The sequence below is a fragment of the Magallana gigas genome, chromosome 3, assembly GCF_963853765.1.
Source record: "Magallana gigas chromosome 3, xbMagGiga1.1, whole genome shotgun sequence".
In the NCBI taxonomy this organism is placed as follows: domain Eukaryota; kingdom Metazoa; phylum Mollusca; class Bivalvia; order Ostreida; family Ostreidae; genus Magallana; species Magallana gigas.
In genome coordinates, this window is record NC_088855.1 from 758,484 (window position 1) to 785,163 (window position 26,680).

The 26,680-nt window shown below is 33.2% G+C and overlaps 2 protein-coding genes and 1 long non-coding RNA gene across 5 annotated transcripts in view; 2 read left to right on the plus strand and 1 right to left on the minus strand.

Moving 5' to 3' along the window:
- LOC105325378 (multiple epidermal growth factor-like domains protein 10) overlaps positions 1-26,680 on the plus strand; it is a 207,975-nt gene that overhangs the window by 87,404 nt on the left and 93,891 nt on the right. The gene's annotated exons all lie outside the window — the stretch shown is intronic.
- LOC136269722 (fibrinogen-like protein 1) lies at positions 11,684-25,634 on the plus strand. Its single transcript, XM_066077964.1, has 4 exons — positions 11,684-12,312; positions 12,699-12,795; positions 16,054-16,218; positions 25,375-25,634. Exons 1-4 carry the CDS (start codon positions 11,830-11,832, stop codon positions 25,632-25,634), a joined length of 1,005 nt encoding a protein of 334 aa, XP_065934036.1. The 5' UTR covers positions 11,684-11,829.
- On the minus strand, positions 17,834-19,616 carry LOC105334091 (uncharacterized). Its single transcript, XR_010711480.1, has 3 exons — positions 19,218-19,616; positions 18,776-19,032; positions 17,834-18,616 (listed from the first exon to the last, which is right to left on the minus strand). It is a non-coding gene; the product is annotated as an uncharacterized lncRNA (long non-coding RNA).

Genomic DNA, 26,680 nt, shown 5'->3' on the forward strand with positions numbered 1-26,680 from the left:
CTGCTTTCTACCTCGCAAAAATGAAGGAATATTAGCCCAACATGTAAACTGAATAGTTCTTCACCTATTGTGAATCCCCTGTCAGCCATAACTTCATCATTTGGATTCAAATAGTTGTAAAACCCTGATTTTTTAGTGATAAACCTATCACTTGCTCTGCCCCCATAACACTTTGACAAAAACATGATGTAACCATTTGGTGCAATACAAACAAGAAATTTTAATGTGTTGTGCAACTTGTAACTGCTGTAAATTGCAGTGCTGGCTTTCAGGGACAATGGCCTCTGAAGGTACACTTCTGTACAATCTATGATACATGTAGTTTTAGGATATGTGTTCCTAAAAGAAGTTGGTAGAGATCTTTGAATTGTGTCCTTTGGCAACCACATTATCAAATCTTTCAACTGAACAGCTAGGATATTTATCCATAAATTAAAAATTCTACTAGCAAGCTGATGCGAAATTCCGAATCTTTTCCCCAAGTCTTGGAACTGTAACCATAAACGTAATCTAACTAACGTTAACAAAACTTGTTCATCGATGGACAATAAATAAGGTAAATCGTTGCCATGTACCCTCATTATATCTACTAAAGTAGAGTATACTGTCAGTGACAACCCTGTATAAAACACTGAATCTTTCTCTGTCAAAATTTTGAAAGATGAAAGTTCACGTGTTGTTTGAGTACCTACAGTATTAGATGTTAATTGTAGACAATATAAGTGGTCATGCAATGAATCAATAGTCTGAGTTGTTGCATCTGATTTTGGTCGATAGGTAAAACAAGACACCCCATACTGATGAACAATAACAGGTGGTGTCTGGGTAGAAGCTGTTGCTGCTGAGGGAGTATTGATTTCCATGTATGTGGCTTTTGCTGCTTCATCTCCTCCTATGCATATAAGGCCACTTTCTTCATCCTGCTCCTGCTCATCCTCCTGATTAGACATGTTCCTTACCAGTTTTCTCCTACCTTGCTTTATCTATTTAAAAATCATACATAGTAATATATCATACATATCTGAACACATATTGTGTTTTTACATACCCGAGGATGATCCTGCATCCATAGTTAACTTCAATCATGTCCCACACAGTCATTGTACCCGCCAGCAGGCAATCCACAGGATGAATGACCATCTTTAAGTCCTCCTTAAAGATAGCTTAAAGGTGTTTAAAGGTAGCTTAAAGATGATCTTTAAGCCACCTTTAAGCTATCTTTAAGCTATATGTATTGCTTAAAGGTGGCTTAAAGAAAGCGTAGAGATGGCTTAAAGGCAGCTTAAAGACTATCTTTAAGTCATCTTTAAGCCACCTTTAAGGACAACTTATAGGTCCTTAATGTCCAAACTTCTTTAAGCAACCTTTAAGCAACCTTTAAGCTACCTTTAAGCCACCTTTAAGCCATTAAAAAAAATTTAATTCAATGTTGTGCTTAATTTCCAACAAAATGTATTAACTTTATGAAAGAAAAGGTATTAAAACGGTTTTTGTTCTAGAAAGAAAAATGAAAAAAAAACACCCCAAAAAACCGGCCACGGCGAGAATTGAACCCGGTACCCTTAGTTTACTAGCATCACCACACATCCTCTGCGCCACGATTTTACTCTTACATACATGTATCGTTAATTTGTAGACGTAACATCTTTGAAGCCCAGAGCTAGGAAATAATACTTTGAAAATGAATTACAAATGTAAATTAACTTTTATTCACTAGACTTATCGTATACTCGTACATACTAAAATTCAACGCCTTTAGAAACCCTGACGTGCACCTTGGCACACGACACACCTGTTGTGTATATCTTGTATATTCTGTGTTAGTTCCAGGGCCGGGTTTTCTTAAGTTGGACAAACAATAGACTTTAATTAGATATACACAAACATGCACCTGGGCACACGACACAACTGTTGTGTATATCTTGTATATTCTGTGTTAGTTCCAGGGGTTTTCTTAAGTTGTACAAACAATAGACTCTAATTAGATATACACAAACGAACAAAACTATGTCTAGACAAACAAAGCAGTAATATCCTGCCCGATATAACAAAGGCAGTTGAGAGTCTTTTCATCTTTAACATGTATCTAGCAGATCTAGAGTTAGAAATAATGAAAATTGAAAAAAAAATACAAACCTTAAACCGATTAAAAAATTAACTCATGCATTTTTGGTTCATTATCTTTATTTTGTTTAATAACCGGATGAACTGAGAGAGAGAGAGAGAGAGAGAGAGAGAGAGAGAGAGAGAGAGAGAGAGAGAGAGAGATTTTTTTCACCGATTAATTTATAATAGGAAACAAACATACTTTAATTAGTTTTATGCACATATTAAGATACAGAGACTGCGCTCATCCCTACAATAATTTTGAAACCCCCAAAAAATTATAAAGAATTTTATAACGGCAATCTGTGTCCATCGGAGCGGTGCTGATGATAGCGATCTGTGTTTAATGGAGCGACGATTAAAACCGCCTGGAACATCCCCCCCCCCTTCCTTGGAAATTATATTATCACTCGAATGACCCCCTTCCATCTCTATAAAAGAGCTTTTGCATTTAATATATGTGTTTATTGTTCAGCTTGATCAATATTGACTTAAAGGCCACTTAAAGACAGTGTAAAGGCAGTGTAAAGAGAGCGTAAATGCCACTTAAAGATGCTTAAAGGTGGCTTAAAGGTGGCTTAAAGAAGTTTGGACATTAAGGACCTATAAGCACTTGCTTAAAGGTGACTTAAAGGCGGCTTAAAGGTCGTATAGCCTTTAAGCTCCTTTAAGTCACCTTTAAGCCACCTTTAAGGACTTGCTTAAAGGTGGTTTTTCGTCCTGTGATCGCTGGTGAAAGTATGACCACTCAAAACAGCTTCATATAAGTTCAAACTGCTATTTAATTTGACAGTTTGAAAATACTAAACGATTCTTATAATAGTCATAGTAATATGTGAATCACATTAACTGCAAGTATCTTATTCTGAAAGTAGAATTAAACAAAATTCAAACGAAAATTTATGACAAACATGTAATTTTTTGCACCCTAATCTCTTTGTGATATCCCATATGTAATTGTGGGTCAGGGTTCAGTTTGGTTGGACACCCATCAAGGAAATGAATTGAACAGACCTGTTAGCATTAAAAGATAAAAATATAATTAACCCTGATGAAAACTGTGAAGATGCACAGTCATATATCATATTTATACATAAACATGTATGTTAATGAATACTGTATACATGTACGTCTACATATATAAAAGAACACATGTGGTATTTATACATGTGTACACATGTGTAGATATATATGGTCAGCATATATTTTGCATATTCAGCTGTTATTATCGACGATGTAATTCAGATATGAAATTAATAAGATGAATTTAAAAATTAAAAGACGATAACTGATAAATTGCGACATAATAGATATACTTGGTCCTTTTTTCCAGGTTGATAATCCTTTCTATTGATAGCTTTGAGCCATCGCATTCTGGTATCCACTTGCGCTGGAATGCAAAACATCCTGAAAGGCGCTTGGCAAGGACAATATTCGTGTCTTTTCCCGTGCTCAGAGCATTCCTCCATCTTCCATCTATACAACTTTCTCTGATTATTGGTACAGTCGAAGACAACACAATGTCTTCCACCTCCTTTTTCGTACGGCATCGTATCAATCGAATGTACACCGTCAGCACCGTAATGGCGGTCGACGATAGCGCCACCTCCCGTCTAAGGGCGATAACTGCGTTAATCTTACGTACTGGAATTATGTATACTAAGAAAAATTCACACTGTGATGTTTAACCATTGTGATTGTAGGGGATAGCCTTGATGAGAGGAGCAACAACATGAAATTTACAACATGCGACCAAGATAACGACAGGTACGACAACGTTAACTGTGCCACCATGTTCAGATCGGCATGGTGGTTCGACGACTGTTATTATGCCAACCCTAATGGACAGTACATCGACTCTGAGAAAACTGGTTTTGAATACATTACATGGTATCATTGTAAAAACCCCTTTATATCTCTGAAGACGATGAGGTTGATGTTTCGTCCTCGGGCCTAACATCGAAATGTAACTTTGCAATCGACAGAAGATCGGGATGGTGGTTCAACAACTGTCACTATGTCAACCCTAATGGACATTACATTGACTCTTAGAGGATTAGTTCTAAATAATTTTATGGTATCACTGGAAAAACTCGTAAATATCTCTTGAAACGATGCAGTTGATGATTCGTCATCGAGCCTGACATCTAGATTTAACTTTTTAAATACCCGGACTACTGTTGCAGGTGAAAGTTATAACAATATTTTTTTTAATTTCGGATTTAATTAAAAATATAAAGGTAATAATAGAAATATTTACGTATATTGTCTAAATGTTGGTACATTTATTATTAACGTGATAACCTTTTGTTCACCAGATTGATGTTGTTGCTATGACAACTCATGTAAAACCTTGATTAATAACCAGGGGGTTGCTTCTGTACTTGAATTTTTCTTTGAAACGTGAATAAAGATATATCATTTATCAGCAATTTGTTGCAGATTTTGCTTGAAGGGGTCGGGGGAGGGGGGGGGGGGGTTAAACTGCCAGATAAGTTAAGCTAGAGCAAAGTGAGGTAAATCTGCCAGACTTATAGAATAGAATTAAAACAGATCCCCCTATTAATTTCATCTTCATGTTTATTGAGCTATTTTAAGCACATTGCCTTCTTCTGTCCATCTGTAAACGCGGTATTTTTGGATATCTTTTCTAAGCTTATTCAACCAATTTGACACTTATCATCAATTATGATTGGATGAAGGGCTTATAATGTCATTAAAAAATATTAAGTTTACCTTTCAATGGCCATGATCAGAAAACTTTTTTATAATATCACGATTCAAATTTCTACAAATTTTGACTATAGCAAAAGTAATGAAAGGGACCCATTCATAGCACAAAATTCATCATAAAAAATATAAAGTGTCGCCTGTATGCATCATAACAGCTGACTTCTATGTTCGAAAAGGCCAAACAAACTAATTAAATTCAGTCTTTCCACATGTCAGCTCTCTTCGACAAGGTCTGGCGAGCAACACTCGGGGTTCTTCTACATTTTCTTAATCATGAATAAAATTTCGACCATTGTGTATCGTGCTAACCGATTCCTGAAAATGGTCACCAAAAATAAATACATTAAGCTGGTCTAATTCTTCTAAAATGTAACTCTGGCCGACAAAGTGAATACTCTTTTAACATTATTTGATGATTTACAAGATATTGCCTTATAGTTTATTGCAGTTCATCTTGCTCAAAGAGGTATTTTAGAGAGCCAACATTTTTCATTTCATTAAAAAAGTCAAACAGATGTCAAACATAAGGCTGGTGCACAACATTGTTCACTTGAGATATTTTTTGTGAAACAGATCAATTTACTTCAGTCGTCCGTATCCTGGTCCGATGCAAACAATTTTATGTTGTTATGAGTTAATTTCATGGAAAAATGAATCCGGGGTAATAGCAAATTTACATAAGGCATATCGGCCACATCGCTTACCTGAACAAGAGTTCATAAAACTCCAATAACTTACAAATATTTGACGAAACATTAAACAATACATAAAAAGCATACTTCTATGTAAATCATATCCTAAGATCTGATATGCATAAACTATCATAGTCAAAAAGGTAACTGTGAATTTGATATGAGAGAATAAGAATATGAAGATATCCAAAAACTTTAACCTCCAGCATCCGAAACTTATGGCTCAGATTATGCATCCAAGCCTGTGGAGTGTATTGTAATGAAAAAATGACATTAGCAAACCGTGAACCATCTCAAAAATCCATTAAACGAAAAACAAATTCAAAATAGAGCAACAAGGACTTCCAAATAGATAGAGGTAGGATCAGGTGCCTAGGAGGAGTGAGGATCCTCTGCTGACCGGTCACACCCGCCATGTGCTCTATGTCGTAATCAGGAAAAAATAGGAAAAGTCTGTAGACAGTTAGGTGATTAATTATGGTCTAACAATTAGTATGACAACGTCAGTCAGAATGCGACCGAGTAAAAGATTGTATTTGCTTACAAAGTCGTTGTATCGACCATAGAATTTACGAAAAAATGACTTATAGAGAGACTGTTGATAGTCCTGTTTTATCAATTTGTTTTTAGTAGCTTGCTTCGTCTTAGAAACCAATCATACGAAGAGCATGCCCTTGCGCATCGAATCAACTGAGAGACAAAAACACCATATGCGGATGATGAAGGTATATTGCTACATTTGTAAGGAACGTTGACTATAGAAAAATTGGTCATCGCGTTTATCATACAGTTTTGTCGTTAGGTTCCATCAATGTCTATGTCAAAAAAATATCCAAATATGAAACAGATGATGCAGACTATTTGGTATCTCTTATTTTCAAGTTCACCGGGATATATCGAGTCGACGTAAGTATGGAAATATCAATTGTTAATTGATATTACGTAGTCGATATAGCTGAATGTTGAGTTGAAGGCCACAGCGAGCAACATTTTTTTCAAGTACAAGTTTTTGAATAAATTCCGCTTCATAAGAATACAAAAATAGATCTGCTAACAATGAGGCACACTTGGTACCCATGGGAATTCTAACAGATTGTTGAAAACTACATGGATGTTGTCTATTAGAAAATCAAGTCAATTCAGAGTCCTTGTGTGTGCAATCAGATAGGTTTTTCACCTAAAAATAATTTGTTTAATAATAATGGTTTATAAATTAGTTGTATAAAGCATGTTTTTATGCTATTTATTTATTCGTTAGAGTTTTTTAATATCCACATCTGATTCACACCACTTCTGGAGTAAATTGTTGTGCAGTAATCTTGAAGTTTCTCCTTCACTAATGAAAGAATTTTAGTAAGGAGTAAAGAGAGGGGTTTGGTAGAACATTTACTTCAGTTTCATGCATAGCTTACAAGACTGGAACACAATACTGTCGTGAGGCTATTAACGTTTTAATCGAACAATATCTTAAAATCACAAAATTATTTTAAACATAAACTGTCACATGTAATGTTATTTTTGATTAAAAGCATAACGTTGCACCCATGGCAGCACGAAAATAGAATACATAAAGATGAGAAAAGTCATGCCCACGTGAATTATACTTCACCTTCTGTAACGAAGCGATGACATTTTCTGTTTGAACTTAAACAGGTATTTGAATGTATTACGATTAAAACAGATGTTGTGGTTATCATAATATATCATAAGATAGGAGAGTTTTGTAAAACAATTGCAATAAGACCTTATGACAAGTCCTATGAAATGATAAAAGTCCAATCTGGTCCAATTTATTGAACATTCTAGATCTATAAAAAAATCCTGTATATATTCTCATTACTATTTCGTAAAAAAGGCGATGTACAATTTTTTTCATAAACAATGAAGTCTGCTTTTAAAAATAATTTTGTAAGAGATTTTGTTTAACAATTGTAATGATATATATCTTACGACTAAGGACTGTAAATAATAATGGTCAAATCTGAACTAAATTATCTAACATTTTAAAACAATATTTCCGGTAAATGTTTTCATTGCTATTTCGTAGAAAGTATATATATAAAATAATAAAATTAATAATAATATAAATTAAGTCTTTTTAATGTTTATTAAAAGAAAAATATGAAACTTCAAACAATAAAAAGGGGTACCAAGCATTAAACAGATTTCCATTCATTAGGTCGTCATCGGGGGACTTGGGCTACCAGTATGTAAAATTCCTGTTTTCATATTTTACTAGAATGTATCAAAAACATGTTTTTAAATTAATTTGAAATAAAGAATACTCTATAAAACTATATTGATCAAATAGACAGTACATATTCTTTGTGTAAAGTCTACTGATGCTCTCTAAGGGTTTCCTCGTTTCTGTGAAATTAATGGTGCAATATAGTCGTAAGAGAATACGTGACACTGGTCCCTCCTTTCTGAAGTGATGCTTGCTATTTGCTTTGTATCATCCATTATTCTCCTTTTTGAGATAAACTAAACCTTTGAAAACTATTTGACTTTTCTGACAATTTCTTCTTTCAGTTGAGTTGTTCCGGAAGGAAAACCCATGTTCTAAATATAAACACTGCAATTGATCTTTTCTGTTTGGTTTGATTATAACCATCTAGTATAACTTGATACACAATACACTATTCATACATAATGTTGCCGTGTAAATTTAACCAAAACTCCTGAAATAAAATAAACTCAATTAAAGATGTTGTTTAATTTAGCTTGTGGAATGAATAACCCCTACTATGTTATTTTGATTTATCTTGTTAGAATTAACAACAATTTTAAAAAAGTGTTTTGTTTAGATTTGGATTTCTATTGTTACTAAATCCCTAATGTCAGGCCGATATTACTATTTAATATGCTTCTCTCATATTATTCATTAGATATAAATCTCATACATATATTTATAAATTTACATATTTGAACACTATAGTATCTTACATAAATTGCCATCAGAAAAAATTAACTAAAAAAAGCGACAAAATATTGGTATTAAACTTAAGAGCATGCATTGTTCTTTAAACAACGAGATCGTGATTAAAAAATTATACTTTAATGAAAAATTGAATACAATTTTGGTGTAGCATGGCTTAAGGGTCATACTCCTTTTAATTTACCATTAATTGTTAATTGATATTACGTTGTCGATATAGCTGAATGTTGAGTTGAAGGCCACGATTAAAACAGATCTTGTAATGATCATTTTATATCATAAGATATAACATTAAACAGATTTCCATTTATTTGGTCGTCATCAGGGAACTTGGGATACCAGTATGTAAAATTCCTGTTTTCATATTTTACTAGAATGTATCAAAAACATTTTTTTTTTTAAATTTTTGAATTAATTTGAAATAAAGAATACTCTATAAAACTATTTTGATCAAATAGACAGTACATATTCTTTGTGTTAAGTCTATTGATGCTCTTAAGGGTTTCCTCGTTTCTGTGAAATTAATGGTGCAATATAGTCATAAGAGCATACGTGACACTGGTCCCTCTTTTCTTAAGTGATGCTTGCTATTTGCTTTTTATTATCCATTATTCTCCTTTTTGAGATAAACTAAACCTTTGAAAACTATTTGACTTTTCTGACAATTTCTTCTTTCAGTTGAGTTGTTCCGGAAGGAAAACCCATGTTCTAAATATGAAACACTGCAATTGATCTTTTCTGTTTGGTTTGAATATAACCATCTAGTAAAACTTAATACATAATACACTATTCATACATAATGTTGCCTATGCAAATTTAACCAAAACTCCTGAAATGAAATAAACTCAAAAAAGATGTTGTCTAATTTAGCTTGTGGAATGACTAATCCGTACTATGTTATTTTGATTTTTTTTTTAGAATTAACCACAATTTTAAAAAAAGTTTTTTTTTGTTTAGTTTAAAAAATAAAAATTGGATAAACGTTTTTACAAAATGTATGTTAAATGAGTAAGGTTTACTATAGGCTTTCCTCGATCTGTGTTTTTTTTTTTAAAAATAATGTTTTAATGTTCTGTATTGCATGTGTGTTATCATTTCATCAAAAAGACTGCTTCTTCCCTCCTGATATTTCTTGACATGGTTATTTTTGACAATGATTCACATGCAGCGTAAAAAATGCGAATAAAGCGTGTATTTATTTAACTATTCTAATAAATGTAAATGGACTATTCCGTTGATGATTAGATAGTTATACGATTACTATCCTGCCTTATGTTGTAGAGTGTTTTACACCCAGTCCACCTTCCATCAACTCCCTAAACATAGCTTTATTATAGTTATTTTATCCCAATAAACTGGACATGTAATACACTGTCGCATGTCCAGACGGAAAACTTAAGGTACATGTAGTAGGATTGCAGGTTTATCCCCAGGTATAACATTTTTAAAAAAAACCCAGCACTGCTTTTCCGCCTTATCCTATTTGATTTTTATAGAAAAAAATGATCAACCAGAACTGTTACAAATTGGTCACAAAATACACTACAACGACTTCAGCTCTTTGGTTCACAATACATGTATGTACCTTGATCGATCATAAAGAAGATAAAATATTGTATCCATTTATTGTCACGAAATGCCATGTTGATTAATTTTTATGTTGATGTATGTTTTAATACTTTACAATAGATCTGAATTAATAAAATCTGATGTGTAATTTTGTAAATATAACTTTTATAAAATCATTAAATCTTTTAAAGCATAGTTTCATATCTTGATAAAAAAGTATATAGTTTAGATTAAATCAATTTAAACAGTTTTTTAAAACTAATACTGTTTTATGTAGTCTTTTTTTGTAACACGCTGTTCATAATATTATATCTAAAATCAGCTCTTCAATATCTCTGCCATTACCAAAGCATTCGTATTTTTCCGTAAATGGTTGCCATTGCAGCTATTTCAAAAATCATTTTATTATGAAACAAATAAATTCGTTCAAAAATAAAAATCACTTACTTTTTTTTACATGAAATACTATCAAAATTAATTAACTTGATCAACATTGATTAAGTATGCTGTAATTTTACGTAATCATGCCGAATATTAACGTATTCAGACAATAGAGTGGTCGTTTTTTTGAAACTTAATATATTTTCTTTCAAATTTTACTTATCCGAATAAATTGATGTTTGTTTTATAGAAAAAAAAATCACATCATATATTTAGAAAAATATCGTTTATCTTTGAGGTGGGATCGATTTAAGCCCTTTGCGCCCCTAGCTATTTAACTTAAGATTAAACGGTTTATTAATAGCCCATGCAATTTGAATATAATATGATCACCTTAAGCTGGTTTGTTTCTATTTTCTCATGTGTTACTGTAGAACATTGCGACCCACTATATCATTTTAATTACGATGGTCATAACTATATTTGTCATTTTATGAAGAAATTATCTTTGTTGACCACCTAACCTACGAAAGATTGTCAGATAGAGGCTCATGCATGTGGTAATTTTCACATATACTTGTGAATACGGCCGTTCTACAAATTACGTTGTAACACTCAAGTCACTTTTATTGCTTTTTAGAAAATTCTCTTAATTTGTTTTGTATAATTTCTATTTACATGTTTCTCCTAAAAAAATCCAATTATATTACGACTTCGATGCAAATTATTCTATACTATATTAAGTTACATTCATTTTAACCTACTAGTAATTACAATGCCTGTTAAAATGTTGACTACATTTACTGTAGATTGTTTTAATCTTGAATCTATTTTTACATATTTGTGATGTTGATATTTAGTTCCCTATGTATGAAGATGTATTATGTCTATTTAGGAGCAGAAATTTCAGCAAACACATGCACACTGCGCCTGGCGTTATAATCCGACATTAAATGTACGTCTTCGTTGAATGTCCATGGATCGTTCACGTTTGTTAAGGAGGGCGTTATAAGAAATTACAAAAGAACCAGTACAATTATGAGGAATTAACATAGAATTAAGTACAACGTAGAGAATAAAAAAGAATAAATATTTTTGTTTATGTGTGAATATGAAAACAATAAAGTTAGATACATGATTAAAGATTAAGAAGTGAACAGAAAAAATTGTAAGTACTGATTTTGGTGGTATTTTCCTCCCATAGAAGATTACGTATGATCCGGTAAAACCCATTCAGTTATAAAAAGGTGTCTTGTTAGTTAAGTTATAACATTGCCTTTTTAGAAAGAACTTTGTTGACGATTAGTGACACAAATTTAGACACTTTTCACAAGTTTTGGGGTTTGACAAAACGGAGTATTTTTATCGACATTAATCAAAATTAAAACAGATCTGACAGATAACTCGGCGATGGGTAGTCTGTTGGAAATTCTGATTTGTACGTCATTGCTTGTATCAGTGAATAGCCAGGCTCTGTTTGATGATATTGGAGAAAGACAGAGGTCAGAAGACCATGTGTTACACTTCCTGAGAACCGAACTTAAGCAATTGAGACAAGATATTGAGGGAATGGTGATGAAAAAACTCGACGAAGTCGAAAACGTCATCGAGAAAAAGATCAGCAATATGATAGAGACGAAGACAACCAATTTGTCAAGAAAAGTTGAGAAGAACAGTGATCATATTACCACAACTCAGACCGAGCAGCGACTCCTAAAGCAGGAAATGGAGTCTTTAAATTCTAAAGCTGATACTCTGGTGAACAAAAGTATTACAAACTGTGCTGACATTTTGGACTTTTATCCAGATACCAGAGAAAAGGATGGTGTGTATAATATCATAGATTCAAAGACCGTGTACTGTGATATGACCACTGACAACGGAGGATGGACGGTATGCTATCTTTTCTTTCTCTGTTCCTTTTATTTTGTTGTGATGAGAACATAAGAAACATTCTTTTTTTTTAAATTATCAGTTAAGGGGGCTGTGGTGTGGCTGCCATTTTAGACAATATTGATCTCCTTTAAAAGAAGAGCTCCATATAAAGATAATGGAAAATGAATATCTTCTATATTAAAATATATGACATTTTCTTTATCAAGTAGTAGTTGATAGCTTCAAAAATCGCCTATAAAATTTTCAAATAAATCTGATGGATTTATATTATATTATATTTTGACCCCCAAGCCACCATAATATTTTTTTTCAACCTGATCATTTTTTTTTCCAAAAAAAAAATAGAAGTTAATAACATGAACTTTGCTCTAAATATGGAACAGGTGATTCAGCGGAGAGTGAATGGATCAGTGGATTTTTACCGGAACTGGACGGAATACAAGAACGGGTTTGGATTCGCTGATCACGAGTATTGGATCGGTATTGATTTTCCTTTTCCATTTATTTTCTCGTAAAGATATTGTTAAATTTTGGGGTTTTAGATAAACAACCCGGTTATTAAAAAATATCAGTCGAAACCGTTCATTCAAAGGATGTTTTATCTTATCTTTCCTGCGGATTTCCAATTTAACCACACTATACATTGCCTCTTCCCAAAACAGAAAATCACGATCAGCAAGCAATTTAAGTTTAATTCAAATTTGCATTTGATCATTTTACTTCAATGTCAATAACCCACGATCAAAGAAAGAGTATAGGCAAGATATTTTTGATAATCATTTCACTTTCACACAGATTCTGTAATATTGATTATTTCTTTCAATAATTACATTTTTGTCTATTTTCAAGGAATAGGTATTTGGTCGAGCTTATCAATTATTTTTATTATGCATTCCTACCCATTTTAATCAGAATTTTAATTCTCAAGAGACGAGAATATTTTTTTTACCTGGTGAACCATTTTAAGTGTAAGTCTGGCTTTGCGATATTTGGCACACGGACACTGAGTTGATGGAGAAACATTTCCATCTCAAACACCAAATCAGACATTAGAAACTAACCTTTTATTATTTGTATAAACAGTCCGAAGACGCAGTTTAGAGCTTTTTCCCTTTAAATATTGGTCGTTGGTCCTTTTAAAAATCGACAGATAAATCATCGATGTTATTACCAATAGCACACTTGCGTAAGTAGAGAAATAAACTTGAGTATTCTGCTTTTTATAAAATTTAATTGAATGAATTAGGCGGGAGACAATTCTTTTCCATTTTATAATACATTTTAACAACATTTGCAATTTTAGCCACATACATTATGCGCATGGAATTCAATAAAAGATGTACTTCTTTGGTATCATTAGTATAATGTTTATCGACGAAATGGGGTTGAAATTTAGAAAATCAAGAAATTCTTTTCAATTCTGTCTCTCGTATTTTTGTTTGCAACTTGCAAAATTACTTGAACCTACGACGATGTACATGTAAATGTAATGTAAACTTAAAGCATGATGACCGGGGAAAGGTATAATTTTACCTGATATCAATTTCTATGAAATAATGGACTGTTTTGATCGTTGAAAACTAGGAATGTCAACGCGAGGACTCCAGTACGCGACTGTCTCTTGGTCACACCGATTATTGATTTAAACATTTTTAGCGGATTACTCGTAAAATCGTGAATAAAATTCAAAACATTTCATTTTATTTCGTAAGATATTACGATTAGATACCATACTTTTGAATTTATTTTAAATCAAAAACATTTAATACATATTATTATAAGATTATAGGGTTTTTTACGATAACATGTCTGCTAGGAACATTATTTGTTTTGGAAATGACACAGAATTTTAAATTAATGAACGAGTACTCGACTATCGTTCGACTAAATCCCCTGTTTAATTGACAGAGCTAACATCCCTATTGAAAACCAATCACTACCTGTCAATGTTATATCTATCTCATCCCTTAAGGTGAACATTACAACCTTTAACAAACTGAAGTTCTAGGCGCAATCAATTACGGTGTTTGGCCCATCCTTAGTTTCATGATTCGCAGTTCGAAGTAATAAGGATTATTGAATCTTCCAAAAAAAATCAAAGTACTCAAAGTACAGAAAACCGTTAATATTTTTTAAAGGGACATCATTATTTATTTTTCATTGGGGCAGAAATTTAACGATAAAGGAAGGGGGTGGATGGGTAGATTAAAACCGTAAGATATCAAATAGTAATATACTTTTATTAATTAATTTTTTTATTGTCACTTAGATGACGGCACTACAAGAAAAATAGCACAGTTCAATTTTTTAATGTTTGTTGTTCATTTACATGAAATGTGTATCAAGATAAAACAACTCGAGTTTATACAATGAATTTAACTTATCAGTCTATGTTCATAAATCAGTGTTCAAAAGACGTTCAGTAATGGATTTCCGTGAATCCTGTGAAGTGTATTAAAATAATTTCAGGATATGGCATTATTATACAGAATAAACAGAGCACTAATGCAATATTTGAGTTTATAAGCATATTAATGCATATATATCTAAATTGATATCGTAAATGTAATAAATCGTAATAGGGTTATATATTAAACTGTCTAATTGAGAGTTACTGTTGTACAAGCTTCCCGTAACCATTTGCATTCTCAATTCTAATTGTGGAATATGTAAACAACGCGTTACCCCGCTCAGCAACTCTACTTTACAAACTCAAAGTATCTAGAATGTAAAAGAGAAGAAAACTACCTTGTGATATTTAGATATATATTAGTATCACATGTGAACAATCACCAACTGACATCCTCTTCTTTCTACGTTCTCTTTTACGTTTGAACTACTTTTTGTGCTGAGGATGAATTTAACGGTTGATCAGTCAACATCCGGTGCCGTCCATCGTAGCTATAGTCTGGCCATGGCTTCCACAATGAGCCTGACTAAAACCAACCCAGATAATAACGTAGACGACTATACAAACGCTAAAATACATCAACTCTGACGCAAGTTTAATTTAACATTTCCCACAATATTTAGCAGGCTTTAGATTAGAAACGGTATGCCTCTTGCACGTAAGTCGCTTCTTTCACTATCACATTTTTTTCGCACTGCTCGATAACGTGGTTTTCGGAAGAAAAAAATTGTGTATACATGTTTACTGTACGCAGGTATCAGTTGTCGAATATGAACAACTTTTGCCGCCTTATTTAATTTCATAAATAGTATGAAAAAATTTAACGGAAATAAACACCATAGTATTTTAGGTATTAGATGATATGATGCTTTCTAGACTACAAATTAGATTTTTTTTAATTGGATCTCAATGAGAGAATGTGTATTTATATGCAATATTTATATAAACAATTAAGGAATTATAGAATATTCTATATGATAATTATTGTGCTTGAAGTTTTTGTATAACAATTTGTATCGGGGGTCCTATTTCGTTGTCAGACTGGAATCGAAGGCATTTTGTTGAACATACTGGCCCTTTCAAGCTATAAACCATGTTAGAGATAACTTATTTTAACTTAAATGGATAAAACAATGCAATGAAGCAGTTATAGTATAAATTTGCTTCGTTAGATATACACATCAATGATTTATTAGGTTAAAATATGACCAGATACAGAAATTGACTAGATTTAAAAAAAAAAATACTAACATATTGAACAAACATAAACAGATTAAGATCAGAGGGTATGACAAAAAGAACATGGTACATTGACATGGTTTTTACAGGAAATGACATGCTACATAAATTGACATCACTGAAGACCCAGGAACTGCGAGTTGAGATGGAAAGATTCAACGGAGAAAAGGCATATGCTGTCTACTCGCGGTTTTCTGTCGGGGATGAGGCCAGTAAATATGAATTGGAGGTGCAGGGATACAGTGGGAATGCGGGTAATTATACTGTGCAGTGACGATAATATTGTGCAATTATAAGAGCTTTTTTTTATTTTTAGAATTTTATTTGTAACCAACACACGTAATGATTATGATTTAGCTCTTAAATGAATCAATTTCATTAAATATTAGTAATTCGTTTTGTTTCCCAACTGTGGATCAAAACAACAAAAAAGGTAAATATTTGCTTTATTAGGAAAATCACAATATTTGATCAAGGAAGAAATTTTGAAATCTTTTTTTAAAAATGTGATACACGCACACTTTTATTTGGTCTAGCTTTCAGTGCACTCAATAGTTTGTTCAGTTATATATATATATATATATATATATATATATATATATATATATATATATATATATATATATATATATATATATATATAGTTTCACTGTGACTAAGCATCCGGCTGCGAAAATATTTTGGTTAAATGACATTAAGCGTTTAGATATATACGCTAACCGCTTAAAAAGCGAAAGATTTATATTATTGGTGATGCATTATCTGTAAACCAACATTTATTCGTATGCGATCGAATTTTGCGTGGTCACTCTTCTGAAATATTTCCAGCCACGAACCATTTCTTGTTGTGTGATTGTTACATGTATTACATTAAAGTACCGAAGAACTGACAGGAGTTGATTTCATCGATGTTTATTTATTATAAAACCAATGACATGTTATTTTGCATGACAAGTACAGGTTGTTTCTAATCTGTACTGTAGATTCCTTATTTTACGCGAGTACTTAATTTCGCGATTCAACGATTTACCATCAAATCGCGAGAACATAAAATCGCGAATGCCGAAATTTTATCTTACTTTCATGTTGTTTACATGTGTCCCAAAATTAAAAGCGAGATTTTAATATTCGCGAGACGGACTTCTCGCGATTTTACGCGGATATTAATTCCTCGCGTATAATTAGGAATTTACAGTATTTGAATTACGCACAAATTTATAATATGAATTTTCGGACTTTTTCGACACAAGAATGTTGATAAAACCCCATATGAATCATGTAAAGTAATATTTAAAGAAAGAATAAATTCAATCAAAATATGTATCAGTGATAGAAATATTTCTGGAAAATTTATAGATCCAAACAAAATTGAACTCTCGTCTCGTTCAATCAAACGCTTGGCTGTCGCCGTTAATCCCCGACAAGCAAGAGTGACTCTCTGCAAGAGGTTTACGGAGACAACCAAGCGTCCAGTTGTACGAGACAATATTAAACTCTGGCTTAAGAATACATACAACTACAAATAATATCTAAATTGTTCGTACCATTTAAACTCTGACTATTTTCAAGGTTTTTTATAAATATGTTTCCTTGAAATGTTCAATGCTTTAGCATACATTATTTCGAATTTATCAATTATTCTCAAGAACTAATTCTTGTCAGCGGCGATTATTTGTGCTTTGGTCCAAACACTGTTTCACTTTCGGTTTGTCAGAGTAACTGCCTAGGAGAGTTGATTAAAATCAACTCCCAAAAACGAGTCTTGATAAGACTTGGACGCGAACATTAGTCGTCGTGAACCAGTTAATCAGTCAACTGTGAAATAAAGTCGCCGCAATTATGATTACGCGGATTCGGAAGGCGTCCCGTACGAAAAATTCCACCCTGACTTAAGGCGGAATGTAGGCGAAATTTGAAAGGCGGATTCCGTCTTTCATTCCTCTGAATGTATAACTAATATCACAGATTCAGGGTGGAGTCCGGGTGGATTCCGGGCGGTATATGGCTCGAAATATTTAAATGAGATTAAGCGTATTCCGGGTAATAAAAATCCGCCTTAAAACAAAAAAGGAATCCTCCTTAATCTTAGGTGGAATCCACCTTATGATAAATTGGAATCCGCCTTAATATAAGGTGGAATACGCAAGATTCCGCCCTAAAATAAGGTGGAATCCACCTAAAAATACGGTGGAATCCGCCTTAGTATAAGGTGGAATCCGCCTTAATAAAAGGTTGCGTCCGAATCCGCCTTAGGGTAAAGATGAACACTTTTTACAATGGACAGAAAAACTTCTTTTGATTTATGCTTTTGAATCCGGTGACTGAATCCTTTTAAATTAGCACCGGATGGGGTGGAATCATTGACTTCATTTCTTTTATAAATCAGTGGCCAGACTTACAACATAAAACCATCTATATTTCCTGTGTATTTCCTTTTTTAAACACATCATAATACAGATATCACATCCAGAATATCTTTTTATTTTCCTAATGTTTGTCTTCCACTTAATATAATAAGTTGAACTTTTTGATTTACAGTCCACGTTTACACTCTTTTGTACAGGTGGTTCCTTGAAAAGTTTCTAGAGTAGCTCAGATCTTCCTCGAATCTCTTCGGTAATTGCATCACTAAAAATACTTCCCTCACGTATTCTGAAAAAAATACATGTAATCTGATAAAGTATTACTTATAACCAAACACTCGATCAAATATAAATATATCAGTATACATATATACCTTTTTGTTATTATCATGATTATAAAGAATACCTTTCAACAATGTGAACAAATAAAAAGAGATCCGATCCTTACCTTTCAAAACTTTGATTTTGGTAGGGTTCATGTAAATGGTATGACTGATATTCTACTTTTTAGTCTCCCATGTCCATTGTACTTCTGCTTTTGAGCTAGTTTTTAATTTTTATCAGTCTGTTTCTCAATGCTCATACTAGGACATCTTACATATAAGAAGGCAGCTTGCCACCCTCCCAATGACTTGTTGGTATTGTTGCTTTCCTTGGTTTTTAATTGTTTATCATAATGTCAGTTGTTTTCAACAGCTTTCAAATCTAAAGGAATGAAGGGATTTCTATAGTTTATACATTGTGTGACATTTACGCACTGTCTAATATCTTTTAAATGAAGAATAGTTTAAACCTATTTTTTCTTCACATACAATTAGCACAATTTTAACTGTACTTTAGAACTATTATTGATTAAGTCATGATCATATTTAAAATTTATATTGACTTACTTTCGATATTAACATTCAGGTTCCTGTGTTCATGCCCTTAGTCCACATAACGCGCACACTTTGCTTAACTCCATAAGACTTGGTTTACATTAAATAGCTGTAAATAAGTTTCACTGTATTTCCCCCCAAAATAATCCTCATAACGGTTTACACATGTCTAAATTTTGTAACACAAAGATGATCAGGAAAGTTAGGCATGGCCGTTGTTGCCAAATTCAAAACTCACAAAGCGCGAGCCTCTGAGGCCAGAAATATGATAAGGGGTAACGCTGATTTTATGTTTACAAGTGCTTGATGGCCATAGTAAAGCAATTTTTAGTAGCAGTTTAAAAGTACAATAAATATGCTAGCGTGTTCATAACTCATTCCTGTCTTTATATTAATTAAACATTGCGGATAAAATAGTATGTACATGTTTAAAATTATGATAGAAAAAAAAAGATTTTCATGTTGACGCCCCTCTGCAATACGGGAGAGGTTGCGGCTCTTGCCTGTTAACAAATGGCAGCCTGTGTATTGAGGTCAAGATAAAATTAACCAGCCTGTGTGTAGAACTGACATATATAACCTGTTTGATAGTGTCATCGGATTATCAATTTGAATTTAAGGTTACAAAATTAAACAATTTGAAGAAAGAATTAAAGTTTATTGAGTGAAAGCAACAGACAGTTTATAAGAATGAGCTATTTATAGAACAGAAAATGAACTGTTGTGCGCCTTTAACACGATTTGGCCAAGTTTTAGCCGTAAATTTTATATTATAACTTGCAAAGAATTGGCAATTAGCTAGGTTAAGGCGAAATATTTAATGATGGTAAGGGGGAAACGGGCAGTGAGAAATAATACGGTTAACTTTGACAGAAAACGGCTAGATGCTGAAAATACGGCTAAGGTTTGAGGCTAGGTCAGGTTATGAATAAAATGGAATCCGTCTAACATTCAAAGCGTTTTCCAGGTACGCCTTTGATACTCCTAAGTACGGCTACATTTTAACCGGAATACGTCTAAGTTCACCCTGAGTCCAGCCGGAAAACGGCCAACATTTTCGTACGGGGTGAATCATCATATCAAACCAGACGCGAAGCGGAGTCACCTGTATTGCAAACACTCTCTGAAGCTAATGACGTGGTACACAATAAGTAACTTTTACTTCTTAGTGTGTTTTTAAAGTGGTTTTTTTTTTTAGAATAAGTTAATATTTTGGTTTTGTTTGATTGTTTTTAACGTTGTGGAAGGATAATAAATTTATTATCATTGAGGATCTTAATCAAAGTGCAAGGCGAAGATTATTAGATCAAACTCGACCCTACACGTTACTTCTGATCTGATGATCTTAACCTGGCAACTCCACGTAATCCGACCCTGATCAAGTTACCTTTGTAATAATATAACTAGCACGTAAATGCATCTATGTTATTTTATTTGATATGTAAATCACAAAGCATTTATTTCCTTTATTGCCTAATTAAAAAAATCCATACAGACCCAGAAGTCCTTTTGTTATACCTTTAATACACATATTTGTTATTAAAAATGAAATAATTACTTTAAATTTGATCATTAAAGAAGTGTTCGGTAACTAAAAAAAATTCCTCTTTCATAATTTTACAGTAGTTGGCCATAAGTATGTTCCCAAAATGGTCGACGTTAACGTAGATCTCGTCACATCATTTGAAGTTTTTTGACTAACTGCTTTAAACAACAAAGTAAAATGACTAGGCAGCATATAAATTAGTTTGTATTATATCCTAGGATATGAAATATTCTTGCAATTTACCTCGTTTAACGATGTAAAGGCTCGCAATCAATATAAAGTGAGACTACTCGAAATGTCAACTACAACTTTTTTAGGTCACGGAAAATTCGGATTTCGTTTTTTGACCTTTGTAACCGTATTATTAGCATTTTTCACATAATTTCAATGATATTAATGTCGGAACAGTATGTAAGCCAAAGTATGTTGTGATGCTGTTATTCTGCTCTGATTAACTGGGCTTAGAACTCTGGTTATCTTTTTCTAACAAACTATTGGCGATTTGTGAAGTGACGAACAATTACTGATGAGAATCAGTCTACTAATAGTTTAATTCATCACATTACACTTTGGTCTTGCTGTAAATCAAGCTGTTTGATTTTTGAAAGCATGTTTTGGTTGGTTCTGGGGACTTTGAAATGGGATGCAGTCATCTCGTGGTTACCTAATCTTACAACTTTCAGATCGAGTTACGATTTTACCATTATTCCGGTCTTCCATATTTTTAAACTTTACATTACAGTTTCGGCTGTTTATTCCGTTGATCCTTCCAGCTTTATTTATGTATAAATCCCAAATCTGACATCTGTATTACGACTTGTTTCTGTCTTCCCATACGTTTTTTGTCGTTCGTCGCCATGTTGTTTCGCAGACGATAAATATTTACCAAAGGGGAATAACTCCAAAAATAAACTCGGCAAAAGAAGAAAAAAAGTCGGAGAATCATAGGACACATTTTTTAAATTTGGCCATCAAAGAAAAATATGCTTTATTCCCTTTTAAAATGTACCTTACAGAAAAAAAAATGTTCGACGGCCATTTTGGGAAGATAGGCTCTGTAAAAGACTGACAATTGTATATATACCTCATCAATTGTAAATATTGTCAGAAACAATATATAGGGGAAACAGGAGACCTCCGCAGGCGCATCAATAATCATCGTACTACCATCAAAACTAAGAAAATTAAAGAACCCGTCGGGGAACATTTTAACTTAGATGGTCACAAATGGGAGGACATGCGGGCTTGGTTATCGATCACAACTCAGACTGGACAGATGCGGAGAGAAAAAATAAAGAAAAATTTTGGATGCATAGACTGAAGTCATTCCGCCCTGATGGCATGAACAAATTAAGTGACTTCGTCAAAATGAACATCAACTAAGCGTAGCAATATCACCATCTTCATCCTTTTGGGTCCATATACAAGCTTTCATTCATGTTATTTATTCAACTTATTAGCTCGTTCCTTGGTTTTGTTATTTTTCATTGGTTTTTATCCATTTTATTTTCTTTATTTAACTCCCATTAGTTTTTACACTCTTATGTATATTTATGCGGTCTTTTACAGAGCCTATCTTCCCTACAAACTTTCACTACGAATTATCTTACTAGTACAACTTAATTAACAGCAACCCTCAATAAGCAAATTTATTCGTTCGCGTTATCTTCTAGCACTTCTTCACAGACCGTCCGCTGCGTCAGACGGGATTTTTCTTTCTCGGGCTTGAAATCTTTAATACAAAGATGTAGCTGCTACGTATAGCGGTGTATCTATGAAACAGCTCCATCTGGTGTAAAATTTTGATGCTCGCTTTTGCATCAATTCTCCTGCTGACCTTTTTTTTTTAGCTGATTATATATTATTATACCCCCCGCAAACGAAGTTTGGGGGGGTATATAGGAATCACTTTGTCCGTCTGTCCGTCCGTCTGTCCGTCCGTCTGTCCGTCCGTCTGTCTGTGCAATCGTGTCCGGTCCATATCTTTCTTATGGAGAAGCATTGGAAGTTCTTACTTCAAACAAATATTTTTTATGACCTAAGGGTGTGTCATGACCTTGACCCAAGGTCATTCGGGCAAGGTCAAGGTCACTGGCAGAAAAAGTGCAAAATTTGTGTCCGGTCCATATCTTTCTTATGGAGAGTTATTAGAAGTTCTTACTTCACACAAAGATTGCTTATGACCTAAGGGTATGTCATGACCTTGACCCAAGGTCAATCGGGCAAGGTCAAGGTCACTGGCAGAAAAAGTGCAAAATTCGTGTCCGGTCCATATCTTTCTTATGGAGAATTATTGAAATTTCTTACTTCACACAAAGATTGATTATGACCTAAGAGTGTGTCATGACCTTGACTCAAGGCCATTTGGGCAAGGTCAAGGTCACTTGCAGAAAAAGTGCAAAATTCGTGTCCGGTCCATATCTTTCTTATGGTGAATTATTAGAAGTTCTTACTTCACACAAAGATTGATTATGAACTAAGGGTGTGTCATGACCTTGACCCAAGGTCAATCGGTCAAGGTCAAGGTCACTGTCATAAAAAAAGTGCAAAATTTGTGTCTGGTCCATATCTTTCTTATGGAGAACCATTGGAAGTTCCTAATTCACACAAAGATTGCTTATGACCCATGGGTGTGTCATGACCTTAATCAAAGGTCATTTGGGCAAGGTCAAGGTCGTTGGGAAAAATAGTATAAAATTCGTGTCCGGTCAATATCTTTCTTATGGAGAATTATTGGACGTTGTAACTTCACACAAATATTGCTTAGGACCAAAAGGTGTGTCATGACCTTGACCCAAGGTCAATCGAGCAAGGTCAAGGTCACTTGCAGAAAAAGTGAAAAATTCGTGTCCGGTCATTATCTTTCTTATGGAGAAGCATTAAATGTTCTTACTTCACACAAATATTGCTTATGACCAACAGTTTTAAAAAAATAGAGCAGTTGTTATTTAAGGAAAATGGACGGTGAAATAGATTCATCCAATATTTTCTATAATTGGATAAATACACGCATTATGATTTTTATCTTAGCGGGGGGTATCGATTGTGAGCTTGCTCACAGTACCTCTAGTTTTGAATGTCCAGGTCTATTATAATTGAAAGTTGGAAGTCAAAGGAAATTTTGTTCTTGGGAAATACGACTACATTATGCAATGCAGTCGATCGCCATAGAAATCATCAAAGTACTGCAAGTGTCGACATATTTCTTATTTCTTTGAACGACTATAATAGTTCACTTGACTTGCAGACTATAATATAGCGACATATCTGCCTCCAAAAAATATATGCGCGTCTCAAAGTTACACTTAAGTGCGTTATTGGGAATTTTATTTATTGCTAAGTGTACGAAAATTGATAAAAAAAACCCTTTTAATTGAAGTTGTGTATTATGAGGTTGTAATGCAACTTAATTTACTTACAAGGTTAGCTACAGCCAGTGGAATACTAATTTTAGGTGAACAATGAATACCCATTATATAAAAATACAAGATAAATTGTTTCCAGAACTATAATACTATGCATGTGTATATGAAGGTTGCACCCTCGTTTGTATTGCTGTAGGTGAGGAGGTAAAGGTGTATCGATATAAATACAATGTATGACTGCACATACGGATTTCGGACCGTAGCTACAGACGATACCCATGATAGTCTTATAATACATCAATGTGCAGTTTGATCTAGAAACTGACCAGTTTCATAACTTCTTCGAATTTCTCTAACACGGACCGTCTAATTCCTTCCCAGAATTCCAATTTACGCAGATGCAATTGTAGTCTTTTTTTCAATTTTATTAATCAACCCACTGAAATAAAAATAAAGATTTTGCATATTATTACATCGTCGAGAGAGGTAATATTCATTTCTGTAATAAGGTTATTTAATTCACGTTACATAGCGGTGTCTTTATGAAACAGCACCATCTGGTGTAAAATTTAGATGCTCGCTTTTGCATAACTTCTCCCGCTGATCTTTTTTTTTTAGCTGATTATATATTATTTTGAATGTCCAGGTCTACTCGTATCATTAAATAATATCAGACGACACACATTTCCCTATAAAAAAGTTCAGAGATGCCATCAATTTTGACTAATTACTAAATTTTGTCAGCACGGAACAATTCTAAACTTGCACATAGTCTTCAAAAATTTAGAAAGATTTAAATAAAGAAGTTATCTTAGAGAAAAGGTTACGTGTTTTGTAGGCGAGTTCGGTTTTAAAAAAAAAATACAATTCCTGACATGAATCATGAGTACATACTGTAAATAACAATGCTTGCTACCCTTTGAAAATTTAACTCGCCATTTAACATCTCATTTTTTAAAGATTTTTTGAAACGATTTCTAAAACTATGTTCGACAAATAGTTTTCCTAAAACATTTCCTTCCTTTCTTTTTCAAAACATGTTTTATATACAGGCTTTCAATCACAACACGTTTTTATAACAAAAGCAGAACTGAAAGTATAGTCATTATAATTTTGACACTATATCACATATATTTTCAACCCGCAGCAACAACGGAAGACCTACTCGGGGCTTTGCCACGAGCTCTGCTCTAGTTTATAGTTATTGTCGTATTCTAAGAAGAATTCACACAGTGATGTTTACCCACTCTGATTGTAGGGGATGGCCTGTATCAGAGGAGCAATAACATGAAATTTACTACACGGGACCAGGATAACGACAGGGGAAGCGGTAACTGTGCCACCAAGTGGAGATCGGCATGGTGGTTCAATTATATCAATCGATGTGACTTCGCCAACCCTAATGGACAGTACGTTGACTCTGAGAAAACTGGTGGTAAATACATTACATGGTATTACTGGAAAAAATCATGGATAAATCTGAAATCAATAGAGCTGAAGATTCGTCCTCAATCCTGACATCGAAATATAACTTTGCCATCGACAGAAGATCGGGATGGTGGTTCAACAACTGTAACTATGTCAACACTAATTTACAGTTCATTGACTCTGAGAGGATTGGTTCTAAATACATTTTATGGTATCACTGGAAGAGCTTGTATATATCTCTTAAAACGATGCAGTTGATGATTCGTCATTGAGCCTGACATCTAGATTTAACTTTATAAATATCCGGACTACTGTTACAGTTGAAAGTAATAACATTATGTTTTAATTTTGGATTTAATTAAAAATGTATAGATAATGATAGAAGTTTTATGTATATTGTCTAAATTTTAGTACATTTTATTACTCATAACATGATAACTTTTTTGTTCACCAATTTGATGGTGTACCTATGACAACTCATGTACAACCTCGATCGATAACCGGGGAATAACTTCTGTACTTTTATTTTTCTTTGAAACTTGAATAAAGATAAATCATTTTATCAGCGATCTCCCAGATAATTTGTTAAGCTAGAAGAAAGTGATGTAAATCTGCCAAATTTATAGAGTTAAAATAAAACAAATTCCCCTTACAATTTCACCTTCATGTTTAATTGAGCTATTCAAAGTACATGGCCTTCTTCTGTCCATCTGTGAACGCTCTATTTTTGGATTCTCTTTTCTAAGCTTATTCAACCAATTTGAAACTTATCATAAAATATGATTGGCTTACAATGTCATTAAATAACTAGTGGGTATTTTTTTTAACAAAAAAAACACATGTCTCCCCTTCTCCCCAAGGATTGTCTTATGGGGCAAATTTAACAATTGAAAAAGAATGATGTCAGCTATATGTTACCCAGACCCAGAAAAAAAATATTATCTTTTTTCTTAATTTGACCTTGAGTAAAACATGGTCAAGGTCATATATAAATCAATAGTACACCTAAGTGTATTATTATTGTTCTTTGTTTAAAGTTTGAAGTCCTTCTGTCAAAGTATATTCAGGAGTTGAACAATGAAGTTTTTGTTCTAATTTGACCTTGAAATATTTTTTTTAGGTCAAGGTCAAACATT